Source organism: Dissoconium aciculare (genome assembly GCF_010015565.1).
Source record: "Dissoconium aciculare CBS 342.82 unplaced genomic scaffold K489scaffold_8, whole genome shotgun sequence".
In the NCBI taxonomy this organism is placed as follows: domain Eukaryota; kingdom Fungi; phylum Ascomycota; class Dothideomycetes; order Mycosphaerellales; family Dissoconiaceae; genus Dissoconium; species Dissoconium aciculare.
Genome location: NW_022984958.1, coordinates 300,535 through 314,747, shown reverse-complemented (window position 1 = coordinate 314,747; position 14,213 = coordinate 300,535). Strand labels below are relative to the sequence as shown.

At 52.2% G+C, this 14,213-nt stretch overlaps 7 protein-coding genes across 7 annotated transcripts; 5 read left to right on the top strand and 2 right to left on the bottom strand.

Moving 5' to 3' along the window:
* Positions 1 to 406: 406 nt before the first annotated feature.
* On the top strand, positions 407 to 1,418 carry K489DRAFT_248682 (uncharacterized protein). Its single transcript, XM_033599934.1, has one exon. The coding sequence runs from the start codon at positions 474 to 476 to the stop codon at positions 1,197 to 1,199; it is 726 nt and encodes a 241-aa protein (XP_033458506.1). The 5' UTR covers positions 407 to 473; the 3' UTR covers positions 1,200 to 1,418.
* Positions 1,419 to 2,335, bottom strand: K489DRAFT_248683 (uncharacterized protein). The gene has a single exon (XM_033599935.1). The coding sequence runs from the start codon at positions 2,157 to 2,159 to the stop codon at positions 1,638 to 1,640; it is 522 nt and encodes a 173-aa protein (XP_033458505.1). The 5' UTR covers positions 2,160 to 2,335; the 3' UTR covers positions 1,419 to 1,637.
* K489DRAFT_248698 (uncharacterized protein) lies at positions 2,314 to 3,964 on the top strand. The gene is made up of 2 exons (XM_033599936.1): positions 2,314 to 2,639; positions 2,714 to 3,964. Exons 1-2 carry the CDS (start codon positions 2,511 to 2,513, stop codon positions 3,878 to 3,880), a joined length of 1,296 nt encoding a protein of 431 aa, XP_033458504.1. The 5' UTR covers positions 2,314 to 2,510; the 3' UTR covers positions 3,881 to 3,964.
* Positions 3,965 to 5,458: 1,494 nt separating this feature from the next.
* K489DRAFT_321758 (uncharacterized protein) lies at positions 5,459 to 5,932 on the top strand (the record flags this gene model as incomplete). Its single annotated transcript, XM_033601568.1, has 2 exons — positions 5,459 to 5,767; positions 5,807 to 5,932. The coding sequence occupies 2 exons, from the start codon at positions 5,459 to 5,461 to the stop codon at positions 5,930 to 5,932; spliced, it is 435 nt and encodes a 144-aa protein (XP_033458503.1).
* An 814-nt stretch (positions 5,933 to 6,746) lies between these two features.
* K489DRAFT_248656 (kinase-like protein) lies at positions 6,747 to 10,240 on the bottom strand. Its single transcript, XM_033599933.1, has 2 exons — positions 9,615 to 10,240; positions 6,747 to 9,559 (listed from the first exon to the last, which is right to left on the bottom strand). Exons 1-2 carry the CDS (start codon positions 10,143 to 10,145, stop codon positions 6,905 to 6,907), a joined length of 3,186 nt encoding a protein of 1,061 aa, XP_033458502.1. The 5' UTR covers positions 10,146 to 10,240; the 3' UTR covers positions 6,747 to 6,904.
* A 266-nt stretch (positions 10,241 to 10,506) lies between these two features.
* K489DRAFT_395180 (uncharacterized protein) lies at positions 10,507 to 12,620 on the top strand. The gene is made up of 3 exons (XM_033606834.1): positions 10,507 to 11,108; positions 11,226 to 12,092; positions 12,151 to 12,620. Exons 1-3 carry the CDS (start codon positions 10,707 to 10,709, stop codon positions 12,181 to 12,183), a joined length of 1,302 nt encoding a protein of 433 aa, XP_033458501.1. The 5' UTR covers positions 10,507 to 10,706; the 3' UTR covers positions 12,184 to 12,620.
* Positions 12,621 to 12,810: 190 nt separating this feature from the next.
* K489DRAFT_389427 (DNA repair protein rad18) lies at positions 12,811 to 14,122 on the top strand (the record flags this gene model as incomplete). Its single annotated transcript, XM_033606504.1, has 2 exons — positions 12,811 to 14,017; positions 14,079 to 14,122. The coding sequence occupies 2 exons, from the start codon at positions 12,811 to 12,813 to the stop codon at positions 14,120 to 14,122; spliced, it is 1,251 nt and encodes a 416-aa protein (XP_033458500.1).
* Between the last annotated feature and the right edge of the window lie 91 nt (positions 14,123 to 14,213).

The following is a 14,213-nucleotide window of genomic DNA, read 5'->3' as shown; positions in this document are numbered from 1 at the left end:
GCCCTGTCAGCCTCTCAGATCCAAGGGATAGTTGAGCAAGAGGAGGTTGAAGCACAAATAAGGGAGCAGATGCCAAGGGCTCCAAAGCGTGCTAGTCGGTGTAGCAAGTGTGGTTCCTTTGCTCACACCTTCAAACACTGTACAGTAGATTGAATAGTATTGTTATATAACACATTTAAGTCTCAAAGCAATCTATTAAGTATTGGTTGAGATAATCAGTGTTAAAGGTGGTAGACACGTAATTCGTGGACCACGCCGTGGGGTGGACCGCGCTCTGGTGTTTGACGTTAGGCTTATACAATCGAACAGGGCACTGCGATGACTCAGCATCTGTCAATGCTGACTAATTGATCTCGGGCTTAAAAATCGCGTGGACGTTCTGACCCTACCTAGGTAACTATTAGCACTGGACATTGCATAGGCCTCGTTGGCCAACCGCATATCATCTAACCTTTGATCATGTACAATGCATCATGGCTCGGCACCGGAGTGGCTGTGGCAGCGGACACGCGCTCGAAATTCTGCAAGCGTGTGAGATAGCCGACCCGCGTGGATTTGACGATCCCATCACGCTCTTGTCCGTAGAGCCTGCGATCGTAAACGACGAATTAAATCTACGGATTCAACAATGGATAGTGTTTGCAAGCAGACATCTCGAGAAGTCTGTCGAATTACAGCAATTGAGTATCTGCAATCACTTCAACAACGACGATGATACACTCGGGCCTATCCTCGAGTGTAAAATACGACATCGCGAAACTCGTCAAGGCTACGCGACATGTCACCCTTATTTACGGTGCCCCAGATGCCACATCGAGTTCAACATCCGAACGCGAGATCTAGGCGTCGACGGTAGCGCTGTCATCATCACAAAATGGGTCCGCTTAGGCCGTGGATTATCACCGACTGATCCACATTGGCATTTGAATGCCTGGGAATCCGCGTTCATGCAGAGGAACGTCCCGGAACAAGCTACTGACGACGGATCCCTACATGCACGCTTTGAGCGGCAGGCGACGATGGGAATTGATGCTCTCTTCCCAGAGTACATGTCACTACTACGCGGCAAAAGCTACCGCCGAGCTCTGCTACACTCCTACAAATCGAGCGATCCTGACCTGGGCGATGTCTGGATTCGATCCCCTCGAGTGGAGGGCAACGCTCACTACTACAACAACTACCCCTATGCAATTTACTGAAGCGATGAATATTTTCGAAAAGTAGACAAACAGCAAAGAGCCGGATGTTATGCGTATGCAGAGAAATCCCCCTACTCCGGGCAACGGCGGCGATCAGTATTGATCGAGTGCGGTTTTCTGTCCGTCGACAACTCGGAAATTTACCTACATCTGTGGGATTGGTCGTGCTCGAAAAGAATCCCAGCACATGCCCCGTGCGTCCAGAAGAATGATCCAAGGACGGTCGGAAAACACATTCTCAGCAGTTTCACAGCCGTCCTCTATCGGCTAAGCCTCGTGGGTCCGCGTCAACATCACCATCGACATTGACTGTTTACCACCCGCGTGACGAGCAATGAGCAAATGGACTGCCGATATCATGCGTATGCGAGGATGTTGTTACACCTTTGACAACAAAATTTCTGTTGTGGAGCTTTGAACCGTAGTGTCTTCGAAAATTCAATCTTCTTGGAGAACGAAGTTCGTACATTTAAGCTTTTGAGCAAGATTAACGCAACGCTCACTCGAGGTAATTATCTTACGTTTGCTTATTATCAGTTGGTAGTCTGCCACACCTCCAGTTAGTCCCGAGGGCGAAATGGGGCAACGACAACGCTGAAAATAGACTTCGCAAATCCCCGCTTCGGTGCCAAACCTTATTCCGAGCTGTCTGTGGGGTTGAAGATTAGTGTCAGGCACGAGGACAAGGACTCCCGTTGAGAAAGCAGCACATAACCGTGAGCCTGAATTCGCACAGACAGGGAGTACCTTGCACGGCGTTTCTGAACCATGAGAACGACGACGATGACGACGACAACGACGCGACATGAGAACAACTCTAAGGCGTGCCGGGGTCCCGCGCTCCATCAAGTCCATCGAATCATTCCCGCTGCACGATATACTCACTCGGCACCTATCGTAGGAGTTGAAAGATTCTCCTCTTATCAAATAACCGTAGTCGCATATGGGCCAAGTAGGCATTACATCGTCCTTACAAAAAAGCTTATTTCAGCGCTAAGCCATTGAGCGGGGCAGACGACGGTCGCGCATCTATACTGCCGAACATTGCAGCAGTAGTCAGCGTGGTCGGCGACGAGCCGAGTTCAGTATCTGGCAGGAAGATGGCCTCACTAGACTGGAAGCGGACGATCGACAGGCATCCAATACTGCCTCTGCAGGAAAAAGCTTGATGGGCCCTCTCCGCAAGATGTACATGTATATTTAGCAATGCCCCGAAGCGGGTGATATGGAGATTTCAACAATTCCTCGCCGCTCGGAAAAGTCTGCCAGATTTGCTGTGCCGTTGCCTCGCAAATCAAACCGAGACTCATCATGGTCCGCCCATTCGCCTCGCTTCTGCTGGCTGCGGCCACCAGCGTCGCTGGTCAATTCTTCACGACCGACAACGTGCCACCACCGGTCCCGGCTGAGAACTACCAGATAGGCAAACTTGCCTTCCCTGTGAGTGGACGATATGAGCAGCAAGATGCAGCCTACGATCTGGGTACGATCTGGACTGACACGTTGCCCTCCAGGTCACTTGCGGACTCTTCAACAACATCAAGCAGACTTTCAATGCGCAATTCACCGCGACGGCGCCCGTGCTGGGTGGCTCTGGCCAAGCAGTCTACCTTACTGACGTGGTGGGCAACATCTTCATCCCGCAGTCGGTCGTTGGCCTAGGTGGCATCGTCGGCGGCAAGCAAGCGAGCGCCGATATCAAGATCTATTTGACCGTCGAGAACGCGAGCCCTTCTCGGATCCTGGCCTTCTCCGGCACCATCAACAACATTGCCTTCCCGTCCAACGGCGAGGGCGTGATTCGGCTGCCGGCCCAGGGCACCCTGCCTCCCATCGGCCCAATAGTCCTCGGCACCGCGGGAATTCCGGCGCGCATCCACCTAGACACAGTTGACGTGCAGATCGAGCTGCAGCACAGCGACGGCAGCAACGCATTCGGCCCGATCCCCGTCAGCTGCCCGAAACAGAACATCAACTACATCCTAGGCGCGATCAACGTCGACTCCAGCACGGGTCCACAGCTGAGCGCTAGCATCGGCTCGGTGCCTAAATTCCCCACCACGCCCTCCGGCTATGAATCCGGCGCCTTCCGCATTCCCTACAACTGCTCCTTCGGCGGCCTCGGCGTCTACGAGCTGGACTTGACCATCGCCGGCACCATCCCGACCTACATCGCGCCGGGCAGCAGCTTCTCACTCACCAACGGCGCGTCGTTCCTGACCGTCCCGCTCGCTCTCACCCAGCTGGCCAAGAAAGCCTTCCCGCAGGCCACCACTTTCCACACCACCATCTCAAGCTTCGTCGTACAAATGTCCAACGCAGTGCCTTCGAAATTCGACCCCTTCTCCAGCACGCCGCTCATCTCGAACGTCCAAATCCCCAACGATCCGGCGACGCAGCTCGTCATCCCGATCCCGCAAAAGGGTAGCTTCACCGTAGGTCCCTTTGCGGCGGCCCAACTCCCAGCCGGCGGGCTATTCGCTCCTGTCAGCGCTCCCCAGGTCGTTGGCCTTTCGCTCGGCACCTCCAACGCATCCGTCGACGTCCTTGACTTCTTTGGCAAAGTCCTGCTCACGCTGCCGACCAACTGCTTCCCGGCTGAGACGATCACGCTGGTGGGCATTCCCATCACTAACCAGGTCCCGGACAATTACACGCTTGGAGGCAACAATAACAAATAAAGGGATATTTTGGAAGGGGAGGTGTAAATGAGTGCGGTACGGCCTTGGGCGATGGACGGGGACGCACGCGTGTTCGCTGGTGCAGCGAATGACAGGCAGCTGAATAGATGATCGCATAGATAGGACTACGACAACCCAATGAAAATTTACGAAACGCAGAACAACGCATGGGTGCAATGCCCGCCGATCACATTCGCGTCGCGCGCGCTTGCGAGCGCCTCACCTCTGTTGGACATTTGACCCGCTGTCGGCTGCGATTCTCAGGCGGCCGTGTCATTCAGTGTCGATGTGCAAAAAAATCGCAAAACATACAACACGAGGGATTCCCACGTGGTCACCCACCGTAGTACTAATCTCGCGGTCAGTTGCTTAAATATGGGAGAGCGGACGGGATCCCTTGTTCTCAACTGCCTGTGGCCGTATGTGACAGCGATCGCAACTGTGGATATATATAGCTAACGTTTCGCACGAGATCCGGGCATTATTGAGTGCTCTCATTCACGTAGTGACATAGGCATCACAGCCCATCTCTTGTGCTTGAAGCCGGGAGGCAAAGCGTCAATGATGAATACAGGCATACCGTAATTTTTCCGCATCGCGTCGTTGCTTCAGTACCATCAGACAAATGATGATCTGATTTTGTTGCGCCTGTTGCTCATCCAGCCGATGCTGTTGGCGTGCCGTCTTGGTGGACCGTATTCCTTGATGCTCTCGTTTATGCATAGGCTCGAGACGAATCAGGTACCCACGGGTAAGCTGCTCAAATCAGGAGGCTTATGAGTGCTTTTGGAGATCGTAGTTGATGTGATGTCTGGAGACATGTGATGGTGGTCTTGAAAGACGGCGCTTGATATGTTCTGCTGAGTCATGCGCTCGCTCGGGAACTTCCGTGCACCACGCTGCACACTCCAGATCCGCTTCGTGATCTCCTTGTGCCATGAGTCCGCTCGACAGCAAGTATTGGGCTCATTATGCGTATGTTTTGCGGCTGCTCATCATACACATATAGACGGATTGCATGCTCGACGAGATGGAGTTGTCGCGAGATTCGACCCTATGGGGAGAGGCTGCTCGGGGGTTTTGGCGGGCATCTGCACAATCGATGGCACGTATTGACCCTTCTTTGAAGTGATATACTGTAGGGTATATATGCTTTGAACGGCCTCCTTTCCGCAGTGATCAGCCGTACTGTACATCATGACAAAGCGATCGGATGCTCTTCGAAGACGAGAGATGAGTCGTGAGAAATTTCTCGTTCAGGTCTAGTCCAGACACGACACAATCGTGGAATGCTGTTGAGCTTGTACTGTAGTCTGTCTCGTCAGACTTCCGCAGCTCCTGCAGGACAAGGCCGATCCAGCTGCAGCTCAGGCATTCCCTCACTCATCCCGCTCTGCATGCCGTAAAGCTCGAAGCGGGCAAGAGGCCGCCCGCACAATTCCAGCTGTGTTGCTCCAGGCGTCCTAAAGAACGTAAGCATGAAGTGTATATTTCGTTTCAAGCAAAACTTCCAAATTCTCCGCTGCCCGCAGCACAAGACTACAATTAACCACAGGTTCACTACAAGATGACCCGGTCATGGCCGATCCGCTGAGTGTCACGGCCGGTGTGGTCGGCATTACGGTGCCGGTCTTGCATGGCATTCGACGGCTCATCGACGACATTCAGAAGATTGTTGAAGCGCCCGAGACACTTCATCAGCTACTCGCTGACTTGGTCTCACTCTCCTTGATCCTGAACTCAATTGAGGCAATAGAGCAATCAGCATGGCAAAATCTTGGCGATCACGTCTTTGCTCAATTCAAGCATACCCTCGAACTGTGTGAGCGGGCTTGTAAGCGTTTCCGCGAAGATCTAAATAACTGGACTGGCAGTTCCGCTTCCGACGTCGCCCCAGATGAGCCGGCAGCTGCGCAGAAAGGAAAGCAGCTATCGTGGAAAGGAAGATTCGTAGTTGGCTTCCTTCGCGAACGTCAGATCAAGGCGATGGCAGTGCACATTCAGGGTTGCAAGATCACTTGTAATTGCCTCATAGGAGTGGCCGTTCTGTAAGTTCATGATTATCTCGTGGTCATCTGAGAGTGAGACGTCATCTGTAGCTTCACGCAGGGAAACTCGGCTCCGATGTAATGACCCTCATTCACGTCGCCATTATATCAGAGCCCTCTTTTCATCTTTACTTCGGACACAGCAGCTGACTGCAATGGTATCTCCAGATATGTGACCCTTCAGTCGAGACCGACCCAAGTCGATGCTCGCTTGACCATCCAAGCTGAGATCCAGACCGTGCGACGCGGTCTCAGCGAGACTCGTGGTTTGCTCGCCGTAGAAGCGAGGATGTCCCTCGAATGCGCAGAGCGTCGTGTGCTCGACCCAACTCAAATCGGTCTCTCTGCCGGGCTCGACTCGGGTCAAAACGCCTGCTCTGCCGTCGCCGCGTTCGACCCAGAGCCTGAAGCAGAGTATTCCGGAGAAGTACACTACGCACTATCGTTGAACGAGGAACTTCTCAAGTCTCTACAAGAAGCATTACAAGGAGAAGTATTCCTACCCAGCCGTGGACAGATCAAGCTTGACGACGGATCCCTCGATGGACTATTCGGTCCAGCCGACCACGAGGATTTACGTGACGATAAATATGCAAGGGCCCGCAAGTTTTGCGATATCGTGGATGATGAAAGATGGGACGGCGACACTGTCTATCGATGAAGTATCATTTAGTACATCGGCATCATTTACCCGCAGCCTGTGGTTGTGGCGAAGATGCCGGCGGTCTCGAGGTAGATCTTCCAATTTCTTGTACGAAAATTTGACGGTCGGCTTAGGGTTATAATTTGGGCGGTCGAGCAACGAAACACGAATCAAGGGAGTACTATCAGGACAATATGGTAGCAACCAAAACTTCTCAGGGCCGTTATCCATGGCAAAATACTCAAGGAGCGCGGTTTCGCGACTTTATATCCCTTTCCCTGGGCGCAGCTTGAGTAGAACAGCAAAGTTGAAGTGATGTGAGCGTTGAGGACACTATGGAAGGGACCTACTCGACGATAGTGATGCAGAACAGTCAGCGTCTTGGGACCACGATATTGAAAGCGGACCCATCTCATGTGGTAATTCCCACAGTTCTATTTCACTTCGATCCTTACCCGTGATTGCGAGCGCACCTCGCACCGAGGTTTGTAACAGCTCCGGAACAAAGTCTACCCCCATAGCACAAGTATGCTTGACCTGAGAATCCGCGGCCACATCCCAAATCCTGATATCTTTCGTCACATTGTGGATCCAGAAGACGTATTTACCACCTGGTGACAAAGCACACTGGCCGGGTCGCTTCGCCAGAAGAGGGTTGGCCGGCATGGCAAGCTCACGCACACTACCAGTGGCAATCTCAAGAACACAGACGCAAATGCCGTTTCCCCCTTTCTTCCGACTGAATGGACGTAGGAAGACCACGAACTTGCTGTCGGGCCCAAAAACCGGCGCTGGTTGCGCATAACATGGAATATCCCGAACAATCAGGCGACCCATGTTGAGGTCATGTACGTGGAGGAATGTGAGGGGTGAAGCCCGAACGATGGAGAGCACTACCTTGCCATCTGGCGACAGCTCGTACGGCAGGAAGATAGCTTCTTCTTTGACGAAGCCCATTTGAATCGGCTCTAGTTGGATCGATGCGTGATGACTCACATTCCAAATCCTCAATAATCTCTCAGTTGTTCCAGGAACGGAGGGAAACCCCGAGCATGTAATCAACCGATCGTATGATAGGAAGCCCAGCAGGCGATCGTCGTCAGACCAGAGCTCTTTCCACGTTGACTCTTCCTGAGAAAACGACTTCCAGTTGGATAAATCGTAGACGGTGGTCACGAGCCTTTTGTGGGATTTGCGCGAGTGATACATTCCTACCGTGAGTCGACGGCGATTGCTGCTAAAATACATGCAGGTCTGGGATGAATGTGTCGTCGTCCTATCGCCTTCGGAAGAGCCCATTGTCTCACGTAGGGCTCCTCGTTTTGTTGCTGTGTTCATATCCCACAGCGACAAGGACGATCCCGGAACTCTTGCAACGAGCAGTGTACCACACGGAGAAAAATGGAGCATCTTGTAGCCGCAAATGATTTCGTGATGGTCAGGCAAGCATTGGCCTTCCAGGGTGTTATACCTCTTGAGTTCCAAAGCATGCAAGTCTGGTGGAGACCGTGCAAGCGTATCTCTGTCCCATTCAAGGCCGATAGATTCAATTGATACAGGAAAATCCTCTGCTCCCTCTCCGTCACTGGCTTTTCCTCTACGTTGAAGCCAAGCGGTCAGTGTCCGGAGTTTTCCGGGCGAAGTATCGTTCGACACTTTTTGCAAAGCAGTTCGCGGCGGAATGTTTCCGAGCTTCATCACAGGCATTGGCTGACCACCTGTCGTTGTTGACGCTAATGCGAAGGATGTTTCTGGTGATATTACGGGACCAGGAGCTCGGAACTTCGTCATAGTCATCACCGTCGCTGTCGCATAACCACTATCCCCAATAGAATCCAAACCTAGGGTCGATGATGCAGGCAAGGCGCTAGAAATGCCACTCTCGGAGCTTACGTCAGAGATAGAACGAGGCATCGCTCTCGGGGACAGATCAGTCCAAGGGTCGGCTTCGGCTGCGAGCTGTCGAGGTGATGGGTAAGATGTCATCTTGTGTGATATACGATGGGCCAGCAATTCTCCTATTCCTTGCATGTGCATGTCATCACCATCGAATAGAACCGAACTCTGGGTTTTGAGTACAGGTGACGATGGAGCAAAAGGACCTTGCTCCAAGTTTTCCACAGATGGCTCTGAAGATCTCGCTAGAAGAATGGGCTTGTCGATACGCCTTGGTTCTGAATGTGCTTTTCGCATTGGATCCATTGGTAGGGTAACTTCAGATCGCTCGACAGGATTGGAAGGGCGCTTCGTTTCCAAGGGCAAGAGTTGTAGCGGCGTCGCTGGTATACTCACTGCGCCGTCATCGCTATCCACGTGAAGATCTTCTGTCGATGCTACAGAGTTTACCGCCTGTCGGTGTTCTTCTGTCAAAGCCTGCGGCGGCACGCGAGAAGCGAGGTTGTCCACGGAGTGCGTCTCTGAAGGTTGAGAACGTGGAGCGATTTTGGTTGGGAATTCTTGAGTATCCCAGCTTGCAGAAGCTTGCGAGAGAAATGAGTCGCCAGAGAATGACTCATGGTGGTGAGATGTACATACGATGGCATCCGATGGTCGAATCCATTGATGCTGTAGACTCGCGGCTGCTGTCGGTCTGTCTAAAGGAGTGGGCGACAGGAGACTTTGTATGAAAATCCCTCCCAAGGGGCTGAGGTGACGTAAAGGCTCGACTGCAAGACCCTCGCGTTTCTTTACGTACCTGCGCAAGAGCTTCTGGCTTGGGAAAGGTAAGTCTCCTGTTACAAAAATATAGCACAAGATCCCAACAGCCCATATGTCAACAGCGTTAGAATAAGACGGGCCTCGTTCGTCCTCGGAGTCATCAGAATCATATTTCTCGTCACGAGTGAGACCTAGCATCTCAGGGGCCATGAAACCGGCTGTGCCTATAACAGTCCGTAATGACCAGAGATTCTCAACTAGACGCTTGCTCAGGCCAAAATCCGCTATCTTTATCTGCCATTCGGGACCTGGTCGAACGACGAGGAGATTCTACAAGATTGCTTAGCTCGGCACGACCAATGGACAGACAGTCCCAGTGACGCGCCTGTGGTTTGATGTCCCGATGAGTGTAACCAGCCTGGTGCATGCAATCGAGCCCGTGCAATGTTTGCTTCACCAGAACGATGGTCTCCGCTTCTGGCAAGCCGCATTTTATGTATTGCTGAAGATTCCCGTGTGGCACAAGTTCCATGATTATGCATATCATGGTCTCGGTTTCGTACCATCCATCGGAACGCACGAAGAAAGGCGCATACTTGGCTTGCGAAAACCGGGCTATAGCTTCCAACTCTCTGCTGTAATCAATCGCCATGCCACGACGAGATGCCGTCTGCTTATTGATATGCTTGACCGCTCGTGCTGTGCCTTGGGCTAGTCCTTCAATACACTCTTCACGGAATACCGCTCCGAACCCACCAGTGCCGAGAGGATTGTAACCTCGTCTCCACAATTGCTTTTTGCCTTGCCCTTGTCCATTCACGCTAGAGTAGAAAGTGGTATAGGCATACTTGGAGTCTTCGAAGCACGTCGCATCAAGTTCTGTCAGGCCAACAAGGTCCTCGCTCGGTGTAGCCATTTGAGATCATGAGGAAGACCTCGTACGCTTTGTGGCTACTCCGTGGCATTCGAGTACCAAATGGTACCATCAGCACAAAAACTGTGATTCTTGCGAATGCGAGCCAAAATCTATTCCATAGGAGCACGCTGTGTTCATGGTTATCGTCGGAGTCCAGGCCCGCTAAGCACAGCCTCATACTCCGTTATTGCTATTGGTCGAAGATGCGCCACAGCGTCTCCTCTGAAGCGGGGCATGCCGGCTTCACTGATGAGAGTCGCAAAGTCGTCAAAAGGCAGTGTGTTTGCAGGCGATTAGCTCTTTTACATTTGGCTGGTCGGACTACTTTGACTGATATTGCGCAAAGAAAGTGCACGTTTGTGACCATGGAAATTGCCGGAGCAGGTGCTGTGCTTGGACTCTTCGCCAACGCCTTCGTGTGAGCCCCTCTGGTACTTTCTGATCCTTTCGGGTTGTGAACGATTCTTGACATTGCTTCATGCTAGACTAGGCCGTGAACTCGCCGCTTTGGGCCAAAGTCTGGCCGAAGCCCGGACCGAAATCGCGGAACGCACCACACATATGCAAGTGCAATGGACCCGGACTCAGATTCAGCTTGAAATCACACAACGTATCTGGCCTTCACTTTCCGAAGCTCATCAAGCCGTTCAGACAGAAACCCTGAACATACTGAACGCCAAACTCAAAGCAGCCCAAAGCAAATTGCAAGGTCTCTTGAAGGAGCGCACTGATGGAGGCAAAGAGATTGCCGTCAAACGATGGAAGTACATGTTTGTCAAGCCGACTCTTGATGAAACGATCAAGAGTCTGGACAGGTGGCAGCGTATGTACGATCCAACCTGGTATCTCATGATCAAGATTGCAGATCCTCTAGTCGACAAAGAACTAGCCAACGTCAACGCTTTGCAGGATTCAAAGAGTGCTGGCGTTGAAGCTGCCGGCATTATAGCAACCGCGAGGAAGGTCCGAGACGCTGTGCGGGACAATGCCCCAAAAGATCTGCATCTCTTGCTGCCGAGTGGTGGTCTTGATAAGTTGAATCTTACATCAATTCTTTACTGTTCCGCTAAATTTGCCCAGAGACCTGGGAAAACAGGCTTCATCATCGAATCGATTCATTGCTTGCCCGGATCCTACGTTGGCGATATGGACAAGGATGTTCGTAGGCTTGCAACCAAGTTGCATTACGTCGACTCTTCATCGTTCGGCGTGCTCAAATGTAAAGGATTCACGAAGGTGAAAAACAGTACCGGTAGCAGATTGGTATCGTTTGACCTTATACTGGAGACTCCAACCAGAGAAGCTCCGCGCTCACTCAGGAATTGTCTGGTCGCTCAAACGCCCCACAGCCTTTCAGAGCGGGTGGAGCTCGCAAGACAGCTGGCGCGGTCAGTCAACTACGTTCACACGCTCGAATTTGTGCATAAGAGCATCCGACCCGAAAGTTGGATCGGCTTCGGTGAATCGAAGCTTGGTTCCTTCTTCCTGATTGGATTCGAGCAAGTGCGAAGTGCTGAGGGCATGACTTACTTTCGAGGCGATGCAGATTGGGAAAGGAATATTTACCGTCACCCATCTCGACAAGGATTGAACCCTGGAGAGAAGCACTGTATGCAGCATGACATCTATAGTCTCGGCGTGTGCTTGCTGGAGATCGGACTTTGGGAGTCATTCCTCTTATACCCCGAGGCTGGCAAACAGGCACGCCCGAATGCAGAGCTGCTACGTGTACCTGTGCAAAAGTTACAGAGTGCGTCGCCAGAACGAATCAAGCACCTTCTCGTCCAGCTTGCGAAACGAGAGTTGCCTGGAAGGATGGGGGAATTGTATGAGCAAGTCGTACTCAACTGCTTGACGTGCCTCGACGATGACAACACAGACTTCGGTGACGAGAGCGAGTTTAACGACAGTGATGGTGTTTCGGTCGGCATCAGATACATCGAAAAGGTAGACGTAACTCTCTGGAGGCATCTGATTGAACTAAAGGTACTGACGGTTATCCTAGATCTTCAACAGGCTCAACGAGATAACGTTGTGATGCAGCTCGCTGACCTTAAGGCGGCAGGCTTCGATGAATTCCAACGCCATCTGGATAGTGTGGTGCTAGATATAGTTGAGATCAATGGACTGTCGTTAGTCCCTAAGACGTCGAAGCCAGCTCTCCAGGAGGTCGTCACAGAAGACACATTCACGAATTGGCGAAGCAGAATCTCAACCTTAAAGAAATCCTGTTGTCTTCATGACTAATCCGTAGATTTCATTTTTCTGATGATGAGTAATGACCGTGTTTGCTTCAACTCCAGCTTAAGGTCAGTGGTCGACGCCTTTCGCACCAGGTCTTTTGTATGTTGAAAGACGTGATCGCATGTCGCCTGTAGCAGCCATGGCATACACAAGACATTTTCAAGTCGACGATATTTCGATTGCATAGGCGAACGATGAATGACTGCGCGCCAGGCCGGTCGAGATTGTAAGGATGATCCGATTTGAACTGTGAGGGCAAGGAAGTAATAATAATATAAAATGTCATGACATCAAAAATCTCCCGAATTTCGTCTCCGCCACGTGCTCACGCGATCACCGCGTCGCGTCTTCTTTCGACATCGCCACGACACTTTTGCGACCTTCACTCGCATTCTACATCGCATGCCGCCAGGTCCTTGTAATGGATCACAGTGCATACGATGTGCCCGATTCAAGCGATTGGCTAAACACGCCGCTCTCCGGCTTTGCCAGCCTCGAAAATCTACTGCATTGCCAAATCTGCAAGGAGTTTTATGACACACCCATGATCACGTCTTGCGCGCACACCTTCTGCTCAAAATGTATACGAACGACGCTTTCGGCAGATGGGAAATGCCCGCTGTGCACATTGCCGGATCAGGCGAGCAAGTTGCGGAACAATTGGGCTGTTCAAGAGATTGTGTCTAGTTTCCAGGCAGCGAGGGCAGGGGCATTGGCAGTGGCGAGGAAAGCACGGGATGAGGCCGAAGACGGGCAAAGAAAGCCTGCGAAACGGAAGAGAGGTGCAGGACTCGAGCCGGACGCTCAGAGAGAAGAGGAGGATGGCGGAAGGCGAACGACTAGGAGCAAGGCGCGGAGGATAGCGGCGTCGCAGTCTTCGCAACAGGAGATCATCGAGGTCGATGATAGCGATGCAGACAGTACGTTCCAGCCTGATCCTGCGCCAGTCGTAGAGGACGGTTTTGTCGAATGTCCACTTGGCTGCGGGAAGAGAATGAAGATCGAAGCCGTGGAGCCTCACCTGGATAAATGCGAGGACGAGAAGAAGAAGAAAGAGCTGAAAGCACCACCAGCTCAAACAAGACATACAACCCAATCAAGTTTCCGAAGCGGGAGCAACAGCAGTCAGCCCCAACCTCGACCACAGGACCGCATCAACGAGCTACACTACAGCAGCATGAAAGACACCCTCTTCTCCAAAAAGCTCAAAGACCTCGGAATCCCCGCCTGGGGCAACAAACAACTCATGATCAACCGCCACCGCGAATGGGTCAATATCTGGAACGCGAACTGCGATTCTGCAACACCGCGCACCCAAAGGGAATTACTACGCGATCTAGACGTTTGGGAGCGTACGCAGGGCGGTAGAGCGCCGATGCCGAATGGCCTGTCGACGAATGTGATGCGAAAGGATTTCGACGGCGCGGCGTACTCGAGGACGCATCAGGACGAATTCAGTAAATTGATCGCGGACGCGAGGAGGAAGAAGCAGAGCATTGCTGCCGCTAAGGAGGAGAAAGAAAATATCTCTGGGCAGACCGACGGAGGAGGCGATGAGGATTCTGATGAACGGATTGTCGGAATGGAAGTTGACGGCGCGGACGGAGAGGCCCAAAAGTCAGCCGAAAGTCACGCCCAGGATCTCAATTCTGATACTGCGTCTGCTGCCCACCCTCCTCCAACGAAAAGCGACCCATTCTCCAACGGCGACACGAGCCACGACCCTACAATAACCGCCGCAAAGACAACACATTCCAACCCTGAAATTCGCACCGGCGACGAAACTCGAATACCGCCTTTGGAGAATCCCTCCGGCACGACTGC

What these genes read in the sequence shown, in the direction of transcription:
- K489DRAFT_395180 (XM_033606834.1), top strand. Translation starts at nt 10,707, where the DNA reads ATGCAAGTGCAATGGACCCGGACTCAGATTCAGCTTGAAATCACACAA. An exon ending in TTATAGCAACCGCGAGGAAG is followed by an intron (nt 11,109 to 11,225) that starts GTCCGAGACGCT and finishes AAATTTGCCCAG; the next exon opens with AGACCTGGGAAAACAGGCTT. An exon ending in GCATCAGATACATCGAAAAG is followed by an intron (nt 12,093 to 12,150) that starts GTAGACGTAACT and finishes CGGTTATCCTAG; the next exon opens with ATCTTCAACAGGCTCAACGA.
- K489DRAFT_248656 (XM_033599933.1), bottom strand. Translation starts at nt 10,145, where the DNA reads ATGGCTACACCGAGCGAGGACCTTGTTGGCCTGACAGAACTTGATGCG. An exon ending in ATCGGGACATCAAACCACAG is followed by an intron (nt 9,560 to 9,614) that starts GCGCGTCACTGG and finishes GCAATCTTGTAG; the next exon opens with AATCTCCTCGTCGTTCGACC.
- K489DRAFT_248683 (XM_033599935.1), bottom strand. Translation starts at nt 2,159, where the DNA reads ATGCCTACTTGGCCCATATGCGACTACGGTTATTTGATAAGAGGAGAA.
- K489DRAFT_248682 (XM_033599934.1), top strand. Translation starts at nt 474, where the DNA reads ATGGCTCGGCACCGGAGTGGCTGTGGCAGCGGACACGCGCTCGAAATT.
- K489DRAFT_248698 (XM_033599936.1), top strand. Translation starts at nt 2,511, where the DNA reads ATGGTCCGCCCATTCGCCTCGCTTCTGCTGGCTGCGGCCACCAGCGTC. An exon ending in TAGGCAAACTTGCCTTCCCT is followed by an intron (nt 2,640 to 2,713) that starts GTGAGTGGACGA and finishes GTTGCCCTCCAG; the next exon opens with GTCACTTGCGGACTCTTCAA.